Source organism: Crinia signifera, chromosome 8 (assembly GCF_055691185.1).
Source record: "Crinia signifera chromosome 8, ASM5569118v1, whole genome shotgun sequence".
NCBI classification, from domain to species: Eukaryota; Metazoa; Chordata; class Amphibia; order Anura; family Myobatrachidae; genus Crinia; species Crinia signifera.
The window spans coordinates 137,866,658-137,888,419 of NC_139224.1; the positions used below are offsets into that span (position 1 = coordinate 137,866,658).

Below are 21,762 nucleotides of genomic sequence, written 5' to 3' on the forward strand. Positions count from 1 at the left end.
CTCACGGTCCCCCCACTAGTGTCTAAACCTAACACCCATGACCCACAGCCTAACCCTTACCTTCCATTCCTCACAGTCTAACCCTACCACCACCTTGACCGGCCTGACCCTATCAAACCCTGTATACTCATCAATCGGGATACCAGTTGTCGGAAGTCTGGTATAACCATCCCGAACCTTTCGGAGATCCAGTGACGATGATGGTATACTGAACCCCATCAACCTAACTGCCGGGATGCTAACTGCATCCCTTATATGCACGATGAAGGTCCACACATGCAAGTCGACAATGGGAAGGTCGACAGTCAAAAGAGATAAACCAACATGGTCACCGTATCAGTGTACTGCATTCCCTCACATGGTTCACTGTGCTCATTCCCTCGTTATATACTTCCTCCATGCACTAGTGGATGGTAGGGTATGAAATACCGCATGCCAGCACAAGTTGGCTAAAAAAAAAGATGAAAAACTCATGTCCACCATTTCACTGTCGACCTAATACTTGTGTCGACCTTCCGAGCCAGTCACATTAATTTAGTGATACATATACATGTTCTAGTCGACGTTTCAAAGCCGGTGCGGCTTTGTCATGAGGACATGGAGACAAATAAAGTGCATAAGGTGCTTTGTAGAGAAAAGGAGCATTGTGCTCTCTTACAGTACCTTTATCTGGCAGCTCAGAATTTACAGTACCACTCACAGACGCCGGCTTCCGGGATCGCAGCTCCGCTCCGCTGTGTGCTGGAGCCGTTGCTAGGATATACAGGATGCTGGTAGCGTGTCTTCCCTGGCTCTGTGGTGGGACATCAAAACAATAAGACCAGCAGCGAAAACATTCTAGATATAAACAAGTGGTCACACTACAATATATAAACTAAAAAGTGAGTTGGCTGCTAGATGTGCATAGTGCATATATATAGAAATATAGTGCAAGAATATAAAGAAACAGAACCATACTTGCCTACTTTTGAAAACTAGTTTCAGGGAGATTATAGTTGGTAATACAATTTTGCGCAGGGTGTGGCTAGTTCCATAGCGATTGTGAACGTGGCACCTAGAAGCGTGGGTGTGCACTGCTACATCTGAGAGGAATCTTTTAAAATGACTGATATCCAAATGTAGCTGAGCCCCAAAGCAGTTAGTAAGAGCTACTATACTTGGTAAAGTGCTGGGAAATGGTGCTGATGATTCAATGTAACTGAATCTATCTCTCATTCCTATTTTCCCCAAATATATAACAGTGTAATGTGGGCCAGGTGACAGGGGTGGGCACCATTATAAAAGAGGGTTGGGTGGTGGAGGGGCGGTGTTAGTGGTGCCAGTGTACATGCTAAGAGAGCGGCAGAGAGAGGGTGAGAATGGGATTAAAAATAGGCCCTGGCATTTAAAGTACGCAGGCCCACCATGGCGACAAAAGCGAAGCATGCAGTTGTGCGCACGCCGAAGGAAAAGAGGGGTGTGGCCACTCTACAGGGGGCTTGTCCTTGAGTGTAGTGTACCACACCATATACAACTTCTACACAGTATGCAACAAAATATTAGACCCCATTATACTTGCCCCTTACACATGATGCCAAATGGAATGAGCCAAAATTCACATAATGCCACATGGATTGAGACAAAATTTAAATAATGCCACATGGATTGTGTCAAAATTCACATATTGCCACACGGATTGAGCCAAAATTCACACAATAACACACGGATTGAGAAAAAAATTCGGTACTTGTTTCCTAGCACGGCCACAACGATCATGATCGTGGGCATCGTGAGGAAAAATCGGGGGCATCGCGGGAATCGCGGCCATCGCAAGCACTAAAAAAATCGGGTGCGATGGTCGCGACGCGATGCCCGCGATTTCCCCATAGGGAACAATGTTAAATGCCTCAATTTAGCCGCAATACCCCCGATTTTCCATAGGAAACAATGTTAAATGGGTCAATTTACCCAAATCATCATAGGGAACAATGTTAAATGGGCCATAAACCCCCCAAAACACCCCTGAACAGTGAAATGTCCCCCCAAAAGTACTTTACGCCACCCCACGATCAACGCGAACCCGAAGCGTGGCGAGGGCAGCGAGCCCGCGAGGGGCGGCGGTACGCGTCCTCCGACCTTTTCATACCCCCACTATCCACTAGGGCGTGGAGTTGAGAATAGAATAGTGTGGCGTGCGCAGCGAGCCACCGAGCCCGAAGCGTGGCGAGCGGACGCGGATACCTGTGAAGCCCGCGAAGGGACGCGTTTACCTGTGAAGGTATCCGCGTCTGCTCGCCACGCTTCAGGCTCGGTGGCTCGCTACGCTCGCCACACTATTCTATTCTCAACTCCACGCCCTAGTGGATAGTGGGGGTATGAAAAGGTCGGAGGACGCGTACCGCCGCCCCTCGCGGGCTCGCTGCGCTCGCCACGCTTCGGGTTCGCGTTGATCGTGGGGTGGCGTAAAGTACTTTTGGGGGGACATTTCACTGTTCTGGGGTGTTTTTGGGGCTTTCTGGCCCATTTACCATTGTTCCCTATGATGATTTGGTGAAATTGAGGTATTTAACATTGTTCCCTATGAGAAATCGGGGGCATCGCGGGTACATTGAGCCATTTAACATTGTTTCCTATGGGGAAATCGTGGGCATCGCGTCTGGACCATTTAAGGGTTTTTTAGCCGCATACAACGCGACCGACGCGATTTTGACTATTTTCAATGCATTTCAATGGGAAAATCGGGGGCATCGCGTCGGTCGCGTCGTATACCACTAAAAATGACACACGATGCCCGCGATTGTGGCCGTGCTAGGAAACAAGTACCAAATGCAACATTAGAACATAATAAATATACATCTAAGGAGGGTTAAAATTTATTTTTATTAGGGTGTTCATTAAAGTAGACAATTGAGGTAATAGAAAACAGTAATTGAATAACAATTAGAATAATTCATTTAATTACCTTAATCATAGTTGAAAGGCTAGATTAGCAGGGCCATATATGTGAAGGGTTTGCCAGCGTGCAGGGACGTACGCTCACTCTCATGATCGGTGACATACGCTGAGTTTTCCATTGAAAACAGTGGAGACCCGTCCGTGCACGGTGGCGTACGCTCAGATAGCTGTAAGATGTCGGTGGGAAAATGGACGAGAGACGTCCGTAATCGGTGGCGTATGCTCTGTTGTACGCCAGTTATCGGTGTCTAAGAGGAGATCCGTCCGTGCGCGGTGGCGTACGCTCAAGTGTATGCCACTCCCCTTTGTCGGTGTTTGTGACCGTCCGTATGCGGATGTTTTGTGGGTGGAATTTCGCTCACCGTCCGCGTACGGGAAACGTACGGTGAAACGGACCGTACGTACGTCTCACTCTTTGAGACAAAATCCTTCTTAGATGGACAAAACCATGTGCACTGCAGGGGGGCAGATGTAAAATGTGCAGAGAGTGCCGCCTGTTTCTTTGGGGACCCCAAGCTCTAGGGATCTTCTGTATATATATATATATCGATGGGTGATGACCGGCACTTGGTACAATAGCTGGCAACAAGGAGGTGCCTTCCACAATATAAGTATAGTGGTAGTGTTTCAAAATAAATGAAGACTGGAGGCGGCACTCTCAAAAGGCAACAAACTTGTATTCAAAACATGAAGAGCATAGTGCAAAAAATCACAGCAAAGGTGGTGTCAGCATTAGCATGTCGACAGTTTCGAGGCTTGCGCCCCTTCCTCAGGACTGCTGACTGTGCAACATAACAAAGCGTAGCATCAAAACTAAAGTGCAGAGAACAAGGAATCAGTGCTAAAACCAGATTTAAATACAAGAGCACACTTACGTGATCACCTGTGAGCGCTGGGCCGCGGGGCTGTCTTCCGGCAGCGTTGTCACGTGGCTGCGTGACGTTGGTCCCTTGCCACGGTAACGCGCCGGCGTCTATTCCCGTTGGCCTACGGCAAGAAGTGGGGACAAAAACAGTCAGAGTGCGTTAAAACCTGTATCAAGTACAGTGGCGCACATACTCTAAAAAGACAATATTAGCTGGATATAGGCCCTTATTCACATTGGCACGTACGCATGCGAATTCGCACGTTTCACCCTGCAACCCCCATTGCGCATGTGCAGCAAGCGCACTGCGCATGTGCAATGTCATTAAAAAATACTCGCAAGCAAACTTTCGCGGAGATTTCTCCGTGCGAACGAGTGCATCGGTAGTAGGCGTGCAGTGGGCGTTAGCATGGGCGCGACCATTATAATGAGCAAAAGTGGGCGTACACATGGGCGTACACATGGGCGTACACTATGAGTGGTGGGTGTGCTTTCGCATGAGTGCAAGAGGGATTGTTCCCCTCCAACGCAAAACTTTTCGCCAGCTCAAAGCAGGTTTGTCGTTTCGCACACCTTGCTCCCTGTAATGTGCTCATTCGTACGGAGCAAACACACGCACGAAATGGCTAAATCAATGGGTAAATCAATGGCACCTGCACACTATTGACACCAATACATGGTTGATTTCATGAGACAATTACCTCAGCACAACTTCTGATTGCATACCACCAGCAATCAAGTGTTAGCAGATACAAACTTCTTCTGTTGCTAAAGTTATTTTGACCAAACCAATGCGCTAAAACCAAACAAATCCCACCCTTATAAATTTGCCTTATGTAACATACCACCACTATTGTCATTTCTACTCTGCTATATTTAGCATGTTGCCCCTGTCAACATTAGTCGACATGTGTCACCTCACATGCAACATAGATATCAGATACTTCCTTTACAACACAACACATGTGCATACTAGTATTTGGTTTGCTAACATTTGGGGAGTAGAGCATGTTCGTTAGCAGCTTGAGGTGAGTGTGCGTGCGCAAATGTGTGGGCGCGTGCGACCATTTACACGTACGCACAGTGATAGACCACCCCCCTTCTTTGTATGGTTGCGTGCGAATGATTTCGCAAGCACTGTAGGTGTGCCTTCGCCCGATGCGTGCGTGTGGTTTTTTCCGTAAGAGTGCTTGCGAATGTGCATACGAGCGCATGAACCTGAATGAGGGCCAAAGTGCGTAAAGATAAAGTGACTAGGTGCTTGTGTATAGGGAATTTAAAATGGGGAAACCGCTATGGGTAGTCTGGGATCACGTTAGTGAGCTGCCTGTACATTACATAATTGCAGCCTGTCATACATGCATACATTAATCAATGAGCCGTGACAGTATAACAATTTATCAGACTAACTAACCCAGTGCGAGAGGCTCTCCAGGTGACTGTATAATATGGTGATGCTGAGTGCTTCTAGCAAAAAAAGCATTGTTTATATAACTTTCAGCATGCGTGCCTATATATAGCGCGTTAGAGCTAGGAAAGGTGAGTGCCGATGTTTAGTGTATATATATATATATATATATATATATATATATATATATATATATATATATACATATATATATATATATATATATATATATATATATATATATATATCTCAACACGATATATCGCATGCAATTCGATTTGGCTGTCGGAGGTTGGACCTGCAAGAAAATCCAACTCCTATCTGATTGCTCATGGGACAGGTATCAAATTTCAAACACATGTGATTTGCCCACTTTTCACCCGATTTCTCAGCCCAACCATTCGGAATCGGGTGAAAGTTCCCAAATCGAACAAGTGTATGGCCCGCTATAGACACCAACACACAGAAAGATGTAACAGCCATTGGGTGGAAGAGTGGGGGGGGAGTGTGTAGACACAGGGGGTTGGTCACAGCCGCAGGGTGGTAGCGTGACTTTAAATGGAAGAAAAAACATCTCTTACTATGAGTAGCAACTCAAAAAAAATTGAGCTGACGTGCCAACAGTTGGTATTTCATGCCCTACCATCCACTAAGGCACAGAGGGAGAATAGAATAGTCCGAAGCTTGGTCAGTGCAGCGAGCCAGGCGAAGGGACGCGGTGTCCATGTTGACAATCGGGACCAAAAAAAGTGTCGACCTAATGCTTGTGTCACCCTTCCATCCATGTCAACCTTGGGCATGTCAACCTATTTCAGGTATCGACCTACAGTAAGTCACGTTGACCTTCAGTGGCCGAACCAATGCATTGCCGACCCAATGTGCCATACTCAGATGTATGTATCATCAAAAACAATTTCATATATACTTGTTACTATGTCAAAGAACAGGATGAAAGGAATGACATCTATTGGGAAGAATGCAGTGGCGTGCGGTGGGGTGAGGCAGGTGAGGCACAGCCTTTCCTGTCATACTAACGTATATGCCGGAGTTTGGAGTTTTTGAAGTATGTCAAAAATACAAAGAATATATAAAAAAAATCTTATTTTTATTATTTTAATCATTTTTATAGTCAAAACTCTGGAGTATAAAAAGTCTATAGCAGGTGAGGCAGTGCCTCACCTGGCTACCTTTGCTGCGCATCTCTTATTAAAACTCATCAAATCTCCAGCAGTGTATACTGCTGCACATGTGTATAATGCCTACATGTATCCCATGGCTCATAAATTGTGTGCAAATCTGACTCTGGTACTTCCCAGGGACACCTCATCCATTTACCTCACCGCACGTCCCTGGAAGAATGTGTGTACCTTCATGTAGCTAGGGAAAATCCTGTGAAACATTAGCAGCAGGAGGTACATAGATAGGTTACACCCTTCAGTCTCTCATCTGAAAACCTTCCAATGGGTTCATCAGGAAAAAAAAAGCACAAGCTGTCAGTAGCTGCCTATGCTGAATACTGCTATTTTTGTCATTGCTGTAATAATCGTGCCCCAGACAACTTGCGATCTCTAACTATTCTATGAGGATTGCATATGTTTTTCTTCAGCTGGAAAAAAGCTGCACCTGTCTCCCTTGCACGGACTTTATAACTACTCAGTAAGAAGAAAATGTTGCCGTCCAGACCTTACGTCATTGGAACTGTATTTGTGACGGTTGTGTTTATTGTAGGATTCTGGTAAGTTGTATGTTTTATTTGCTGTGGTTTTGTGTTTTTTTTTTTTCACATATTAATTCTTGACTTCAACTTTTACTTCTTTATATGCCTAATACGATATAATAACCAGACGGTATTATTAATCATGTATTATTTAATGTGTTCTTTTGTTTAAGGGGCATACAACCCTCTAGTCAGATTGCTTAGAAAATAGCACATATTAGCTCCGTGTGTACACCCCTTTACTGTGAAATGTTTGGATTTCTAGTTTTAAAGAAATACATTCTTTCCATGTGCAATGCAAAAAAAAACAAAAAACCAGACCCGGACAAGACCCTGGACAAGACCCTGGACCGACGGACCGGACTTCAAAATCTGCAGTGTGGAGCTTGTAGTGTCCAGTCCGGGGGTGTGTCCAGGGCCGGTGCTAGGGTATCCGGCGCCCTCCTGCAAACCATAAATTTTGCGCCCTTTCACATTGCTATTGCAACAATCTGCAGCCCGATTGTGGGAGCGTATGCAATATGCGATCCTATGGAGGATCTCGGGTGCATGTACATGTATGCATACACCATCTCAGTGCTGTGTCTGCAAAATGTTGCAGGCACTACAAGTGTCCATACACGCTGCGAGAATCGCATACATTATGGGCTAGATCGCATCGCACAGCATGCATGCAATGTGTGTGTGATGCGATCCGAAAGCAGTACAAATTATGTGCAGCACATACTTTTTGTACTGTGCGATGCCCGCAGGAGCGCACATTGCATCGCACGCTGCTATTGCAGCGTGCATGGCCACCTTTAGGCACATAACCTAGCCCATTATTTTAAAAGTGTCTAAATTAATATAAAAAAATCTACGGTACTTGTGTAATATCTGTGCGCCCGATTTTTTTATCGGGTCGGAAAAATCTGGTAGATCGCATCGCATGCAACCAAATCGCATGCGATGCGATCGACCCGATTTTTACATTGGATCCAATGTTAAATGGTGCCTGAGACCTGATTTTACATTGGGTCCAAGTGGGTATGGAGCTGATTTTATATAGTGTGGCGAGCGCAGCGAGCCACCGTGCCCAAAGCGTGGCGAGCACAGTGAGCCCTGCGAGGGGACGCAGAATAAATGTTAAGTAATCCGCGTCCCCTCGCGGGGCACGTTGCTCTCGCCATGCTTCGGGCTCGGTGGCTCGCTGCGCTCGCCACACTATATAAATTCAACTCCATGCCCACTTGGATAGTGGGGGTATGAACAGGGTGGGTATACAATAGAAAATGGGGTCTGGGGGGCATTTTACATTGGACCCAATGTAAAATCGGGTCTCAGGGACCATTTAACATTGGATCCAATGTAAAAATCTTTTCTGAAAAAATCGGGTCCTTTGCATCTGATTGTATGCCTTAAGTTAAGGCATACTTTCAAAAAATCGGGCGCCCAGATAATACACAAGTACCAAATCTGCAATTATGTGATTTGAGATAGCCAATAATATCCTGCTTTGAAATCAGAGTAAATCAGAGTAAATCAGAACCTGCACATCTCTACTAATAAAAGACTCACTGTTCTTTTGCTGTTTAACTCTTGTGCAGCCCCTCCTCTTCTATCTGCGTAGGCAGGACGCTGAGGACGCCATTACACCCCTCTCGTGACTGAGGGGCAATGGAGGGGACAGAAGGAGGAGATGGAAGAAGAGGGGAGGAGATAGAGGGGGCGGAGTGTTGAGGACTGGCAATGGCAATGGCACAGCACACTGAGAAGAGGGAAGGAAGGGGATGTGGCGCTGCTGCCTGTTCGTCATTTGATTGACAGCTGACAGGCGCAGGGAGCAATGGGTAGGGGGCAGATCCGGACATGACATGTCATCCAGGCATTCACAGACAGCGCTACATGCCTCAGCACAAGTGTCCGTAAGGAAGAGGGGGCAGGTCACAGGAGGAGGACAGTGTGTGATGGGTGCAGGGAGATGCTCAGCCTCTCCATACTGCCGCCAGCTGTCAGACGGGCACTGCGGGCAGCGTGCAGGCTGTGTGCACTCGCAGTGCAGGGAGCAGCTCTTTATACTGCCGCCCGCCCGCTGTCAGACAGGCGCTGCGGGCAGCGTGCAGGAGGCAGTGACAGTGAGGGCTGAGGAAGCTTTAGCTGCTGAGTGGGTAGCGCCGGCCCTGGGTGTGTTCCGTCCTAGGAGTTTCCTGTACGGGGGGATGCCTGTGATAGCTTTCACCAGGGACATGGGGAAGGGGAGATTACAGCCTCCCCGTGTGGTCCGGACCGTTCCAGTTTTTGCTACATGCCTGGACCAAACGGGGAGGCTTTATTATCCCCTTCTTCCTCTCACTGGTGACAGGGTCCAGTCCGGCAGTCCGGGGGTCTTGTCCTGGTCCAGTTTTTACCCATACCCCAATACACATTGTTCTAAACTTTATTTCCTAGAATGGCACAAGAAATTCTGTTATATATTTGGGGTAGTCAAAGTGAAGAAGAAGGAGAAATTGATTATATTAGTTCATTATATTTTAATATAATGGGTATGATGAGCAAAGGTATGTATTTTAGTGGGCCATTTTATTGGTAAAATTGTATTCTCGGCATTCAGCAGGGCAGCGCTGACCTGTTCTCCCTCTATGGGGGTCGTGCCACCTACGCTGATCTCCCTCTATGGGGGTCATGGACTCCCACTAAGGAAAATAGCCTGTGTAAGTTGGGATTCTGACCATTGGAACCCAGCTATCAGTGAATCATCTGGCACCCACGCAAACATCCATTCACACACCTGCACCATGCCCATTATGACTTGCTAATGCATGAATGACAGACAAGGAATGGGTTATTTGCTGTGCAAACATTCACCTGACTAGGGTGTTCTAAAATTCCTTTATGCATTTATGCATGTAACCTTTGCTTGAGAGAACCAAGAAATGTACAGAAATTACAAATTAAGTTACGGCTAGTTCAGATGAGTAATTTATCATAAGCTATCTAAGCAGGATATTTGTGGTTTGGAGTTTAGTTGATCTACAGTAGCAGCGTCACCGATGGGGAGAGACAGAAACGAGTACAACAAATTACACACTTAAGGTTAGGACATGAAGCTTGCAATTTAAAATGACAGTAAAAGATTATATGAAAATGCAAAATAAAAAAAAAAGGGAAGCCACAAACTGGAAACTGGAAAAGTAGTTTTTAGCTTTACAATTGTTTTTTTTTTCCCTTATAAAATAAAAGCAAAAGAATGTCACGTTCATTAGAGTAGTTTTTGCCCACATGTCCTAGGGCAAGAAGCAACTGTTTAGGAACACCCCCTCCCCTCCCTTCTCATTCTTCTACCCGAACTCTATGGTAGGCAGAGACTGATAATGCCAACATGCATGGACTGGCAGCAGGGAGATTGCTAAACTCTTCAGGAATTAGTTACCTATGCAGAGTTGGCAACAAAGGCAAGATGGATACACAGTGCCTTCTTCCCTCTCAAAAAAACAAATTCTGGTGACTCCCACCCTCATATATTTATTATAATATTTTTTTTTTTACCTAAAAGCTCAATGATAGAGATTTCATGCTTGTAGCCAGGGGTTACATGCTAGTTGCCAGGGTTTCCCATGCTCGTTGCCATGGGTTACATGCTCATTTCCAAGGGTTATATGCTCGATTTCAGGGGCTTCTTATTCAGTGCCAGTGTTTTTTTTTCCCGCTGGTTACCAGTGGGTAATTACCCTAGAGGTACATGCTTATTGCCAGAGAGTCACTTGCCCATTACCATGGGGTTACATTCTCAATGCCATAGGTCAGGGCTCGACAAATTTCTTTAAAATCTAGGAGCCAGGATGAAAATGTAGGCGCCAAATAAACTAATAGTAGGAACAGTGGGCGGCGAAGGCATGCCCCAAAAAATGTACACACGCCATAATGCCCATTACATATACCACATGCCATAATGTCCATTACGCACTATCGGCCATAGTCTGCCACTATGGGGTTACCATGGTCTGCCAGGGGTACATGGTTGTTGCTATGGGGTTACCATGGTCTGCCAGGGGTTAACCTGCTAATTTTCAAGGGGTAAATGCTTGTTGTTATGGGGTTAACCTGGTCTGCCAGGGGTAAATGCTCGTTGCCATGGGGTTAGCCTGCTCGTTGTAAAGGGGTTACATGCTCAGCCAGGGGCTCTCACCCGGGCAGTGTTGTTCAGGATCTGCCGGGTGTCCAGCAGCTCGGTCTCGTAGAGCTCCTTTAAGCCACTGACCTCCAGGCTGCACACTTCCTCCCGCTCAGTGATAGGGATCTCCATCAGTGCCTTTGCCATCGGTGGCAAAAGTGCACATGGCCATCGATAGTGTAAAACTATGCAATGGGTGACCATCAATAGTTTTACATATCGATGGTCATCTGTTATGTTTGAGTGATTGGCCTGTGGGCCAATCAAAACATGTAGGTGGGGCTTCGTGGGTGTCGGGGGGCGTGGGTGTCTATGCTCCCTGTCATGACACTTTATTATTAACAGTTTCTTATATACACTTTAAAAAAAACTGCAGCAGCAACACTCTGTTCTCATTTTCCAGGCTCTGGTCTGGAGAATGAGGTCTGGTCGAGCCGAGCAGGGTGCTCATGCTGCTACGCCGGCCGGACTGCCGGGTGGGGGTGGTCGCCATGGGCTGGTGACAGCGGGTTTCATGCAGACCAGCTCCTACAGTCATACACACACACCCGGCTCCGGGCGCTGAACAGCATCTCCAGGGACTGCAGCATCGTAAGCAGCGGGCCCCGCGGTGTGTTAAACTGTATACAGACATCAGAAGGGTGCACAACTCTCCCGGCTGCCGCTATATCGGAGTCCATGACGCGACTATTTAAATTTCAGGGTGGATTTCGAGCCAATCAGGAGCTACCACTGCAGCTCCGTGCTCCAGTTTTGAAAGAAGCGCGCTGCGGATCTGCTCTGATAAAGCGGCAGCCGGGTGAGCTGTGCACCACTCTTAAATCAACCAACCACTGTGCCCGGGGGTTCTGCTTTCTGGCAAATCTGGTCGCCAGGAAGCAGAATCTGGTCGCCATGGCGACCTGTTGCCTGGGTTTTGTCGAGCCCTGCCATAGGTATATATATATATATTTAAACCGGTTTCCTGTCTGGTTAATATGCGGGGAGTGCCGCACCACCAAAAATTGTTTGTTGAAATTGCTTATTGTGGGCACCCAGCTAATTCTCTACAGCGTATGTGCAATGGATGTGCCAGTCTCCTGGACTTCATATATATATATATATATGGGGTTATTCTAGTTCACTCTTTCTGACAAAATCCTTCTTAGATGGACAAAACCATTGCATTGGATAGTGGGGGGGGGGGGTCAGTGAAACCTCATTGAATGCCATACAAGTGTATATCTAATGGCATGGCATCGCACCCTATAAAATCTCATGCAATTTTGCAATGCAATGTGATTTTGCTACGGTAGCGTACGTAAGAAAACTGGGCGCCCTGCTAAGAAACAAGTACACAATATACGCTACCGTGTAGGACCTCTAGCATCTTTCCATCTGATCTGTCCAGCAAGACCTCCTCCATTTTTGGAGGGACTCATTTGAATCTGCAGAGACCATGTGCTCCAACAGCACCAGCTCCCCCAAGCCACTGTTTGGGCTGTGGTGCTATTATTATGCCACTGTTGATGCAGTATGACATACAGTAAACATCATTTCAGTATGCATAAAAATTGGCACATCTATAATGAGTTTAAGGTTTGCGGTGCACATGGGTCCCTGGATCTAGAGGGACCTACATCACGCACGCTGCACCCAGAAAATTCAAATTACCCCTTTGGAATTCAGCTGCAGACAGAAATCTCTGGGAAAATGGTGCAGTGGACATTTTCATGTTGATTTGCACATGCGCAGTAGAGATGCATACCTCCCAACTTTGTAGCTGCAGAAAGAGGGACCCTTTTGGACGCGAGCCTCCAAAAGGGGACGTGGTTTATGTAAATGAGGGGCGCAGCTTATGCAAATGAGCCGCGTCCCCGTTTTCGGGCCGGGAATAGACGCTGTGCGCATGCGCACAGCGTCTATTCTGTTAAATTGGGGGGGCTCCCAACTGCCCCCCCGCAGCAGGACACCTCCGGCCGCGGGTGGGACAGCGGGACAGGACCCGGTAATCGGGACTGTCCCGCTGAAATCGGGAGTGTTGGGAGGTATGGAGATGTCTTTAGGAAGAAGGTGCCATGTTCTGCTAGAAGGAAGAGCCTGTAAAATGTCCCTGTGCGCACACATTACATTTTATGGCTGAAAATTACAGAGAGCAGGTAAACTGTAGCTTTAACAAGATGTAATGCTGAATGTAAAGTTTGTTTAAGTACTCAGTAATAAAGATGTAAGCAGCCTTTCCCTTTATAGAGTGACAGGATGCTTGTTTTATTACTGCAAACTAATGACATTATTACTGTATGAGACTATTGACATGCAAGTGATGGTGCTGGACTCTGACATGATATACACACATATACATATCCAACTTTCCTCCTGGCGACTGAGATGAACCTATGCCCTTGGCAACGATGCAAATACAGTATGACACAAAATTCTAGAAAAAGTATGAAAGTTCCGGGATCATGATGGATGTCTGTATAATGCCAAGTGTCTCACGCCATATAGTGCAAAAAACACTAGACAGCTACTTTCAGAACGTTATAAGGCAATGGTTCCAAAACTGGCTGCAGCGGGGCACATACAGGGTACCATGAGTTGGTGGTCCAGGACCAGATCAAATTGCTTATAGTCAATGTGATAGGTAAAACCATGGCGGCGTTTTGCGGAGATGGGCGGGGGCACCGGGTTGCTCCATTACCATATGGGAACGCTCAGCGTTCCATTGGCATTCCCATGAGAACGCTGGGCGCCCATATCCACCCATATCCACGCCAGCGTGCACACAAATGTAAGTAACTAAAAAGTCACTTATAAATGCGTGCACGCTAAACATCATTCGATGGTCGGTGACCATCGAAAGATGTGGGCGGTTACCCGAGCCATGCGAATGGATGTTTATGCAAAACATCCATTCGCAGCTGTTCGGGCGAAGCCGCACTTTGAGGGGGCGGCGGGGGGGGGGGGGCGGTCGTTCGCTGGGTGGGGTTTGGTGAACTCGCAAGGCTGCGAATTCACAGCCTTGCGAATTAACCAGAATAACCCCCTATGTGTCCGTGCCTGTGTATCCATTTCTCAGCTTCGGCCCATGTGACAGCGTCAGTGTGTCTGTGTGTCAGTATCTGTCTGCAGTCAGGGCCGGCGCTACCCTCTCAGCAGGAGATGCAAGGCAGGGAGGTCCAGGGCAGGAGAGGCGCTCTCCCAGCCCTGCTGTCCTCTGTGGCTGCCGGGCTGCCTGCTGCTGCGCCTGTCATACCTTACATACATGACAGGCAGCGGCACCGACAGCACACAGAGCTCCCTCCAGGCTCCTAATCACCTGATCATCAGCAGGGACAGAAAGGCGGCAGGGCTACATGGGGCAGAAGGGGAGGAGCTACAGGGGGAGCTTGTCTGATGAAAAAAATGGAAGCAGGAGAGGATGAGCTGCCAGCCTGAACTAGGTCAGTAACTTATGGGCATACTACTGCTGGCAACTGGTGTGGGCATATGTATAGGCAGCACAACTGCTGTCCGCAACTGGTGTGAGCATGTATATTGGCAGCACTACTACTGTCAGCAACTGGTGTCAGCATATGTATAGGCAGTGCTAAAACTGTTGGCAACTGGTGTGGGCATATATATAGGCAGCACTACTTGTGTCGGCAACTGGTGTGGGCATATGTATAGGCAGCGCTACTACCTTTGGAACTGGTGTGGGTATATGTATGGGCTGCACTACTGTAGTCAGCAACTGGTGTGGGCATATGTATGGGCAGCACTACTAGTTTTGGCAACTGGTGTAGACATATGTATAGCAGCGCTGCTTGCATCGACAACTGGTTTGGGCATATGTATAGGAAATGCTACTACTGTTGCCAACTGGTGTGGGCATATGTAAGGGCAGCGCTACTACTGTCGGCAACTGGTGTGGGCATATGTATAGGCAGTGCTACTTGCATCGGCATCTGGTGTGGGCATATGTATAGGCAGTGCTACTACCACTGGCAACTGGTGTGGGCATATGTACAGGCAGTGCTACTGCCATTGACAACTGGTGAGGGCAAATGTACAGGCAGTGCTACTGCCATTGACAACTGGTGTGGGCATATGTACAGGCAGTGCTACTACTGTCAAGTGCAAACGGAATATGCTGCGCTATAAAAAAAACTAAATGAATAAATAAATACTGTTAGCAACTGGTATGGTTATATGTACAGGTAGCATTACTACCGTTGGCAACTGGTATGGGCATATGTACAGGCTACTGCTACTGTCTGCAACTGGTGTAGGCATATGTACTTGGTGCATAACGTGTAGCATAATATGTGTCATGTCAAATGGGCATTATGGTGTGTGGCATAAATACGGTGTCTAGCATAATGTGTAATGGGCATTACAGTGTGTTGCATATTGTGTAAGGGGCATCATGATGTGTGGCATAATGCATAATGGGCATTACTGTGTGTGGTATGTGTAATGGGCATTACGGTGTGTAGCATAATGTGTAATGGCAATTTGGTACTTTTATATGGCCACTACCCTTCCCCATGAAGCCATGCTCCTATATTTTTTATTATTCGGCGCACACTCTCCCTATTTTGCCTGTGGTGGTAGTGCAGTCACCAATTCCCTTTCTGGCACAGGTCAGCAAAATGTCGAGTTAAGGCACTGGTGCTGTGTAATGTGAATAAGATTGTACTACTGTTTGGTATAATTTGCAATGGGAGTACTATTGTGTGGCATGCCCCTTCCTTGTGAGACCACTTGTCTTTCTTTTGGTGTGCGATGTACCTTTGTAAAGTACGGGAGGGCGTACATTTATAGTTTGCAGGAGGGTGCTGAACACCCTAGCACAGGCACTGTCTGCAGTGGTGTAACTAGAAACCCGGTGCCCACCCCCCCTGCTAAACAAGTTCTGGCAAGTCCTCCCATTCCTTCATGGTACCTGCTCATTGTAGGTCCCACCGCTGTCTGCCACCTTTGCACTCATTGTCAGGGGGGTTTGCTCATTATCAGTGCACAGGGGAGCAGTGTGAGCGGTTTTCACAATCGCTTTCACACCGCAAACCTGCTTTAGACCACCCCCTCTCCAGCCAACACTGACAAGTCTGTCCATTCTGCTCCCATTAAAAAATCCTTATCAAAATGGCCATGTTTTCTCTATCATCCTTAAAACCTGTCTCCCACATGCAGTGGTCATTTTGGGAGGGCCATTTTCAATGGGGGCAGATGCAACATGACTTCGGGTCCCGGCAGTGGTATAGCAATATTCCCCACAGACCCCAAGCCCGCAGCTACCCAATGACTGACTGCATGTCCGTGTAATATAAATCAAAAATCCTAGTGCCAAACTGTGTCAACCCAAAACCAATATATATACAATATGTCTAAATGTATATGTAAAATTAGCAGCAGCCCAACCTGAAAAGACTAGTGCCAGTCCTCTTATAAAAAGAATACCAATACAAACACATCAGGTTATGCTACCAGAAGCACAAATAGACACAAATAATAAAATACTATGTAAACTAATTTATTAAATATTACTTATATAATAATGTACAATAAGGGGAAAATTACTAAGCTCAGAAGGTTAAGAATCAGAAAATCTCGGCTGCAAAATCTACATCGTAAATCGACTATACCCAAAAATTCAGTGTTGCACGCAGGGGGGGGGGGGGGGGGGGGGTGGTTCTGAGTACCCAGAGACTCCCCCAGGAGTCTAAGGCAACTGAAAGCTGAAAGTCCCCTCTTTCCATGGGTACAAGAATTTAAAAAATTGGCCCTTGGGAACCAGAGATATCTGACTTCAAAGCAGTGGACCCCATTCAAGCCTGTTAATTGCTCTTCCCAGTCAGATGTTTCAGGTTCTGACTGACTTATGCTGCTTTCACACCGCAAAACCTGCTTTAGACCAGGTATTTAAAACATTTTTTAAAACGTGTCAGAGGAAGTTTACCCCCTTTCACACCGCATCTAAATACCTGGTCTAAAGCAGGTTTGCGGTGTGAAAGCGATTGGGAAAACGGCTCACACTGCTCCCCTGTGCACTGTGGCCAGTCCAGGCTGGAGGGGGCGCGAGGGGGGGGGGGAGAGGCTGCCCGTGGGTCCTCCCGCAAAACTGGTTCATTTATTGGGGGGGGAGGGCGCTGACCACCTTTTGTCAGCTGAGTTTGTAGAAGCATGCCCATATCTGAGCAGTGCTTCTATATTTAAGATATAAAGAAAGGGTTAAAAAAAAACCCAGCATTGTGCCTTTAATGCCCCACATGCTGGAACTCATACTTACCTACTGAAGGAGAATCGATCATGCGCCGATGTATCGATTTCCTCATATATTAATTACCTTATTTGACCTCAGTGTGAAAACCCCTTAGAGCTCCGTGAGAGTGTAACCTCATATGATATGACCAGTAACGAGGACCACAGACACAAGGTTAACTCTGATTTAATTATGACAAAACAACATATTTATACATACGGCGCCGGTCCAATTACATGATTGGTTAATATTTGGTGCAGAGGTAGGGGAATAACAGCATCTGTTAGCTTATACGTCGCCTTGTAGGGGAGTATGTAGCAAAGTTATGAGAAATCACAGAATGTACGGTTTCTGAGGAAAGTTACAGAGTACGGGATAGCAAGCGAGTACTGGAAACAAGCCAGAACATAACTTCTTGAGATAAGCAGGGACAGAAATTATAAGACAGAGAAACAAGATGGCTGATTAACCCTTCAATCCCCTCTTAGAATCAATGTCCTTTTTAGACAATTTGATTCTTGTAGATGGCATCTTGTTTGGTACGGTGAATTTTGACATATTCACCATAATCTTCTGGTGAGGGAGGGCTTTTGGCGAGATCAGTGTACATAGCAGGTGTTACATTATCCAGGTACTTGGAACCAATCTTCTTGCATATGGGAAAGACACAATATCCTACTATCATAAGTACGATAATTACAATGAGAATAAATATGCCTATTTGTGTTAGTGCGTGTTTCCAATCATTTAACCATCCAAACCAGCTACTCCAGGGGTCCGTGACACCTGAGTTCTTCTTGAGTTCGATGGATAAATCTTCTAGATGTTTAATAGCTAGGGTAGTTTTCCCATTAGGACCTGTGTTGTCTGGGATATAAGTACAGCATCCATCAACCTTACCTATGTACACACAGGTTCCTCCTTTCTCGGCAAGCATCATATCTAAAGCCATGCGATTCTGAAATGTCATTTGTGATGTAGCTTCCAACTGTTCAGCAATACCTTTCAAAGCGTCCCTAGTATCATTAACGAAGCGCTGTTGATTATAATATATGTAATTTATCCAGTTCACATTTTTATTGATGGTTACCTGGGGAAACAGGGACTCGAAGCCGGCAGCGACCTCATCACGAGCCTTAAATTCTTTAGGAACTCCCCGGGGAACACCAATAGTGTCTATGTATATGTGTGGATCGAAGCTTTCCTTTGGAGCTTCTCTTTTGTTTCTGGAGTTTGTGTTAGGTTTATCTGTGGGAGGAGGCTCAGGCAAATCGGCTGGGAGAATGTGTATGGGCATAATGATCTTTGCCAGGGCACACTCTCCTTTCCAAGGATTGTCCAGCTTTGTCCTGAGTCTCATGTCTCCACAAATAAAATAAATGTCTCCTAATGATTTTTTCATGGTGGGTACACTGATATGTCTTCGTTCAGCACAATACCCATCAGGAAACAATTTCAGATCTACAGTGTTTTGTGCAGTGCTGTTTGAGTAATAACATGTATAATTACCAGGATAAATGGTTATGGTACTACCAGGATTGGTATTCTTTACCATTATGGGATATTCTTTCTTCCATTGTTCACATTTAGTTTCTTCTACAATAGTATCAGTATACAGGCTAAAGAAACATTTATCTTGGTCTGAAGGTATGTGTATGGGCACCGTACCCAAGTGGGGTCTGGATTTTCCACACACATAACAATCAGTTTGATTAACTTTACGTGCATTATATTTCATCCATTCTAGCCAATAATTTACGTCAGATAATCCAGTTTCTATGGATATAGTGTCTTCGTAAGTGGGGTTGTTAATGGCTAACATTTCATTAAAAGTAGTGACATGTGGTTTAAAGAATGATGATGGTGTTTTAGGTTTTACAGTGGTTTTGAGGGCGGTGTATTCTGGGTTATCATACATGTCCTTTAAATGGAATCTTCCCCTTGGGCCCCCGCTTTTTCCTGATTGATATTTACCCATGACATATAGTCCGGCATCGCCGGGGGCCGGGTTTTCTATGTTAATGATAAATTGGCTATTGCAAGTGCCCTTTTTTCGTAGGGACATACGGGTTAGTAAGGATCGACCATGGGACCATTTCTGGAGGCCAACATCGGGGCGATATCCCCAGTTTTGGCTGCTCTCAAAGACAGTGGTATCTGCTCTAGTGTTCCACCCAACAGCCCCCCATGAGTTGCAAGAATCTCCCCAGTAAGTACTAGTGACACAGATATATACGTGACTTACAGCGTGTGGTGTGTGGTGGATGTTACACAGCCAGGGCAGCGGTGGTTCTCCTCGATTCCCGCCTTGATTATTTGAACAAAGTACAATATCACAATAAGAAAATATAAAAGTAGCGACAGTCGTGCTAGAAGAATTATACCAGAAGGTAAAGCGTCCATCATTTTGGGTTATATCAACTTCAGCAAAACAATTATAAAGAACAAGTCCGAGTAAAATCACTAGGGCTAAGGTGGGGGGAGTCATATCCTGTGTCGTTGTCCTCGGCTTCAGAATGTTGTATTTCTGATTCCTCGTCACCTCCAGCCGGCAGGTCTTCTCCAGGTTGGAGGTCAGAGCCACTGGCCCCCGTTATTACCTCTCTCGTCCCGTCTGTGTCAGTCTCGGGATCGGTGTCGACCTCTGTGTTGACGTGTGGTGGAGGTGGAATTTTCTTCACTCTGGATGCATGGATCCACGTTGGTCCTTCGTCGGTGAGGACAGCCGTCCTGGTAACCGCGACCACTTCTGTTTCTGGACCGTAGGTGAAGTCTCCTGGATGCTTATTTCTGGGTAGGATCTTTACAACGACCTTGTCTCCAACCCTAAATGGGTGAGTGGGTATCTGTGGATGAGAAGGATTCTTAAAGATAACATTTTGTTCAACTTCATTAAGTTTCTGTATTAGGGATCTGACGTACTCTTCTCTTATTATTTCTAAGTCTCCTTCTGTGGTAACTAAAGGTTTCCTTGCCCAGGGAGTGGGGAAAGGTCGACAATGACCAGGGCATATTCCTGTCTTCCTGCATTATTGATATGTGTAAAATCTATTTGAAGATGTGTGAATGGTGTGGTTGGGTATTCTAGATGTTGGTGTCTTGCTTTATTTGGGTTGTTTGGGTTGTTTCTAAGACACACTATACATCTACTGATGTACTGTTTTACAAGTTCTTTGGCATTAGTAATGTAGAAATCATTGGAGAGGAGTAAAGTAGTTGTTACTATACTATGGTGTCCTACTCCGTGGTAATGTGCTATGAACAATGATGCACTGGTTTGGGGTATACATGGTTTCCCCTCTTTGCAGATTAATCCAGTCCGTGGATTCTTCTGCAGTATTGGATATGTCCAATCGGATAGATCTGAATTAGAGGCAGCAGCCTGTAATTCTGTCAGTAGGTATGTATCATCTAACGAAGGAGGCGAGATGACAGCAAGAGTGAGGTTATATGTTGCTGTAGTGGCAGCACGTTTAGCAGCGGTATCAGCGAGAGCGTTGCCTTTGCTGATATCATCCTTTCCTCCAGTGTGTGCTTTACAATGAAGGATGGCAATTTGAGATGGTAATGTAATTGCGTGTAAGAGATCTGTGATGAGTTGCGCATGTGATATGCCTTTCCCATCAGCGCCAGTGAAGCCTCGGCGTTGCCAGATCATACCATGATCATGAACAACTCCGTAAGCGTATTTGGAGTCTGTGTAAATTGTGACAGGTTTGTCTTTGTAAATGTGACAAGCTCGAGTGAGTGCAATGAGTTCTGCAGCCTGTGCTGACTGTAAGGGGATTGTCTTTGCTTCAAGGGTGGTGTTTGGAAGTTTAACCACTGCATATCCTGCCTGGTACGTGTTGTCATTGGGACGGCTGCAGGAGCCGTCAACAAATATTATGTCGGCATCGGGGATAGGCACAGTCGACATGTCTTGTCTGGGTGAAGTTTCTGAGTCATTTGTCAGAGTACAGTCATGTTGAGGCGGCGCCTCGTCGTCAGGTCCTTTAAGACCTAAAAGTGCGTTTAGTACAGGGACAGGTCCTTCTGAGTTTGTTGCGTATTTTACAGTGAGAGAAGGGTTCCCTAGTAGGAGTACTTCATAGCCGCTGAGTCTTTGGGCAGACATGTGTTGTGTGTGTAGACCTTTGAGGATGGAGAGGACATTATGTGTGGTATGTAACACAGTGGGATGTCCTAATGTCAGTGTGGTAGACATCTCAACAACCATTGCACAGGCAGCCAGGGCTCGAAGACAAGCCGGCATTCCTTGCACAGTGACAGGCATTACTTTTGAAAAGAATGCGACAGGGCGCATTTTGCCTCCATGAAGTTGGGTTAGTACGCCCGCCATAGTTGTACATGTGTCCCTTGCAAACAAGTGAAATGATAACATATAGTCCGGGAGACCAAGCGCGGGACTCTGTACTAACATTTCTTTCAACTTTTCAAATGCAGAATACATTTCATCTGACCA

The 21,762-nt window shown here is 46.2% G+C and overlaps 1 protein-coding gene across 2 annotated transcripts in view; it reads left to right on the top strand.

The window, feature by feature from the left end:
- Positions 1-6,757: 6,757 nt before the first annotated feature.
- Positions 6,758-21,762, top strand: part of LOC146026512 (histo-blood group ABO system transferase 2-like) — a 128,885-nt gene continuing 113,880 nt past the window's right edge. For both annotated transcript variants that reach the window (XM_083157252.1, XM_083157251.1), the window contains exon 1: positions 6,758-6,942. In XM_083157252.1, the coding sequence (XP_083013378.1) occupies positions 6,875-6,942 (68 nt within the window). In that variant the 5' untranslated portion in view covers positions 6,758-6,874. The remainder of the gene's footprint in view (positions 6,943-21,762) is intronic.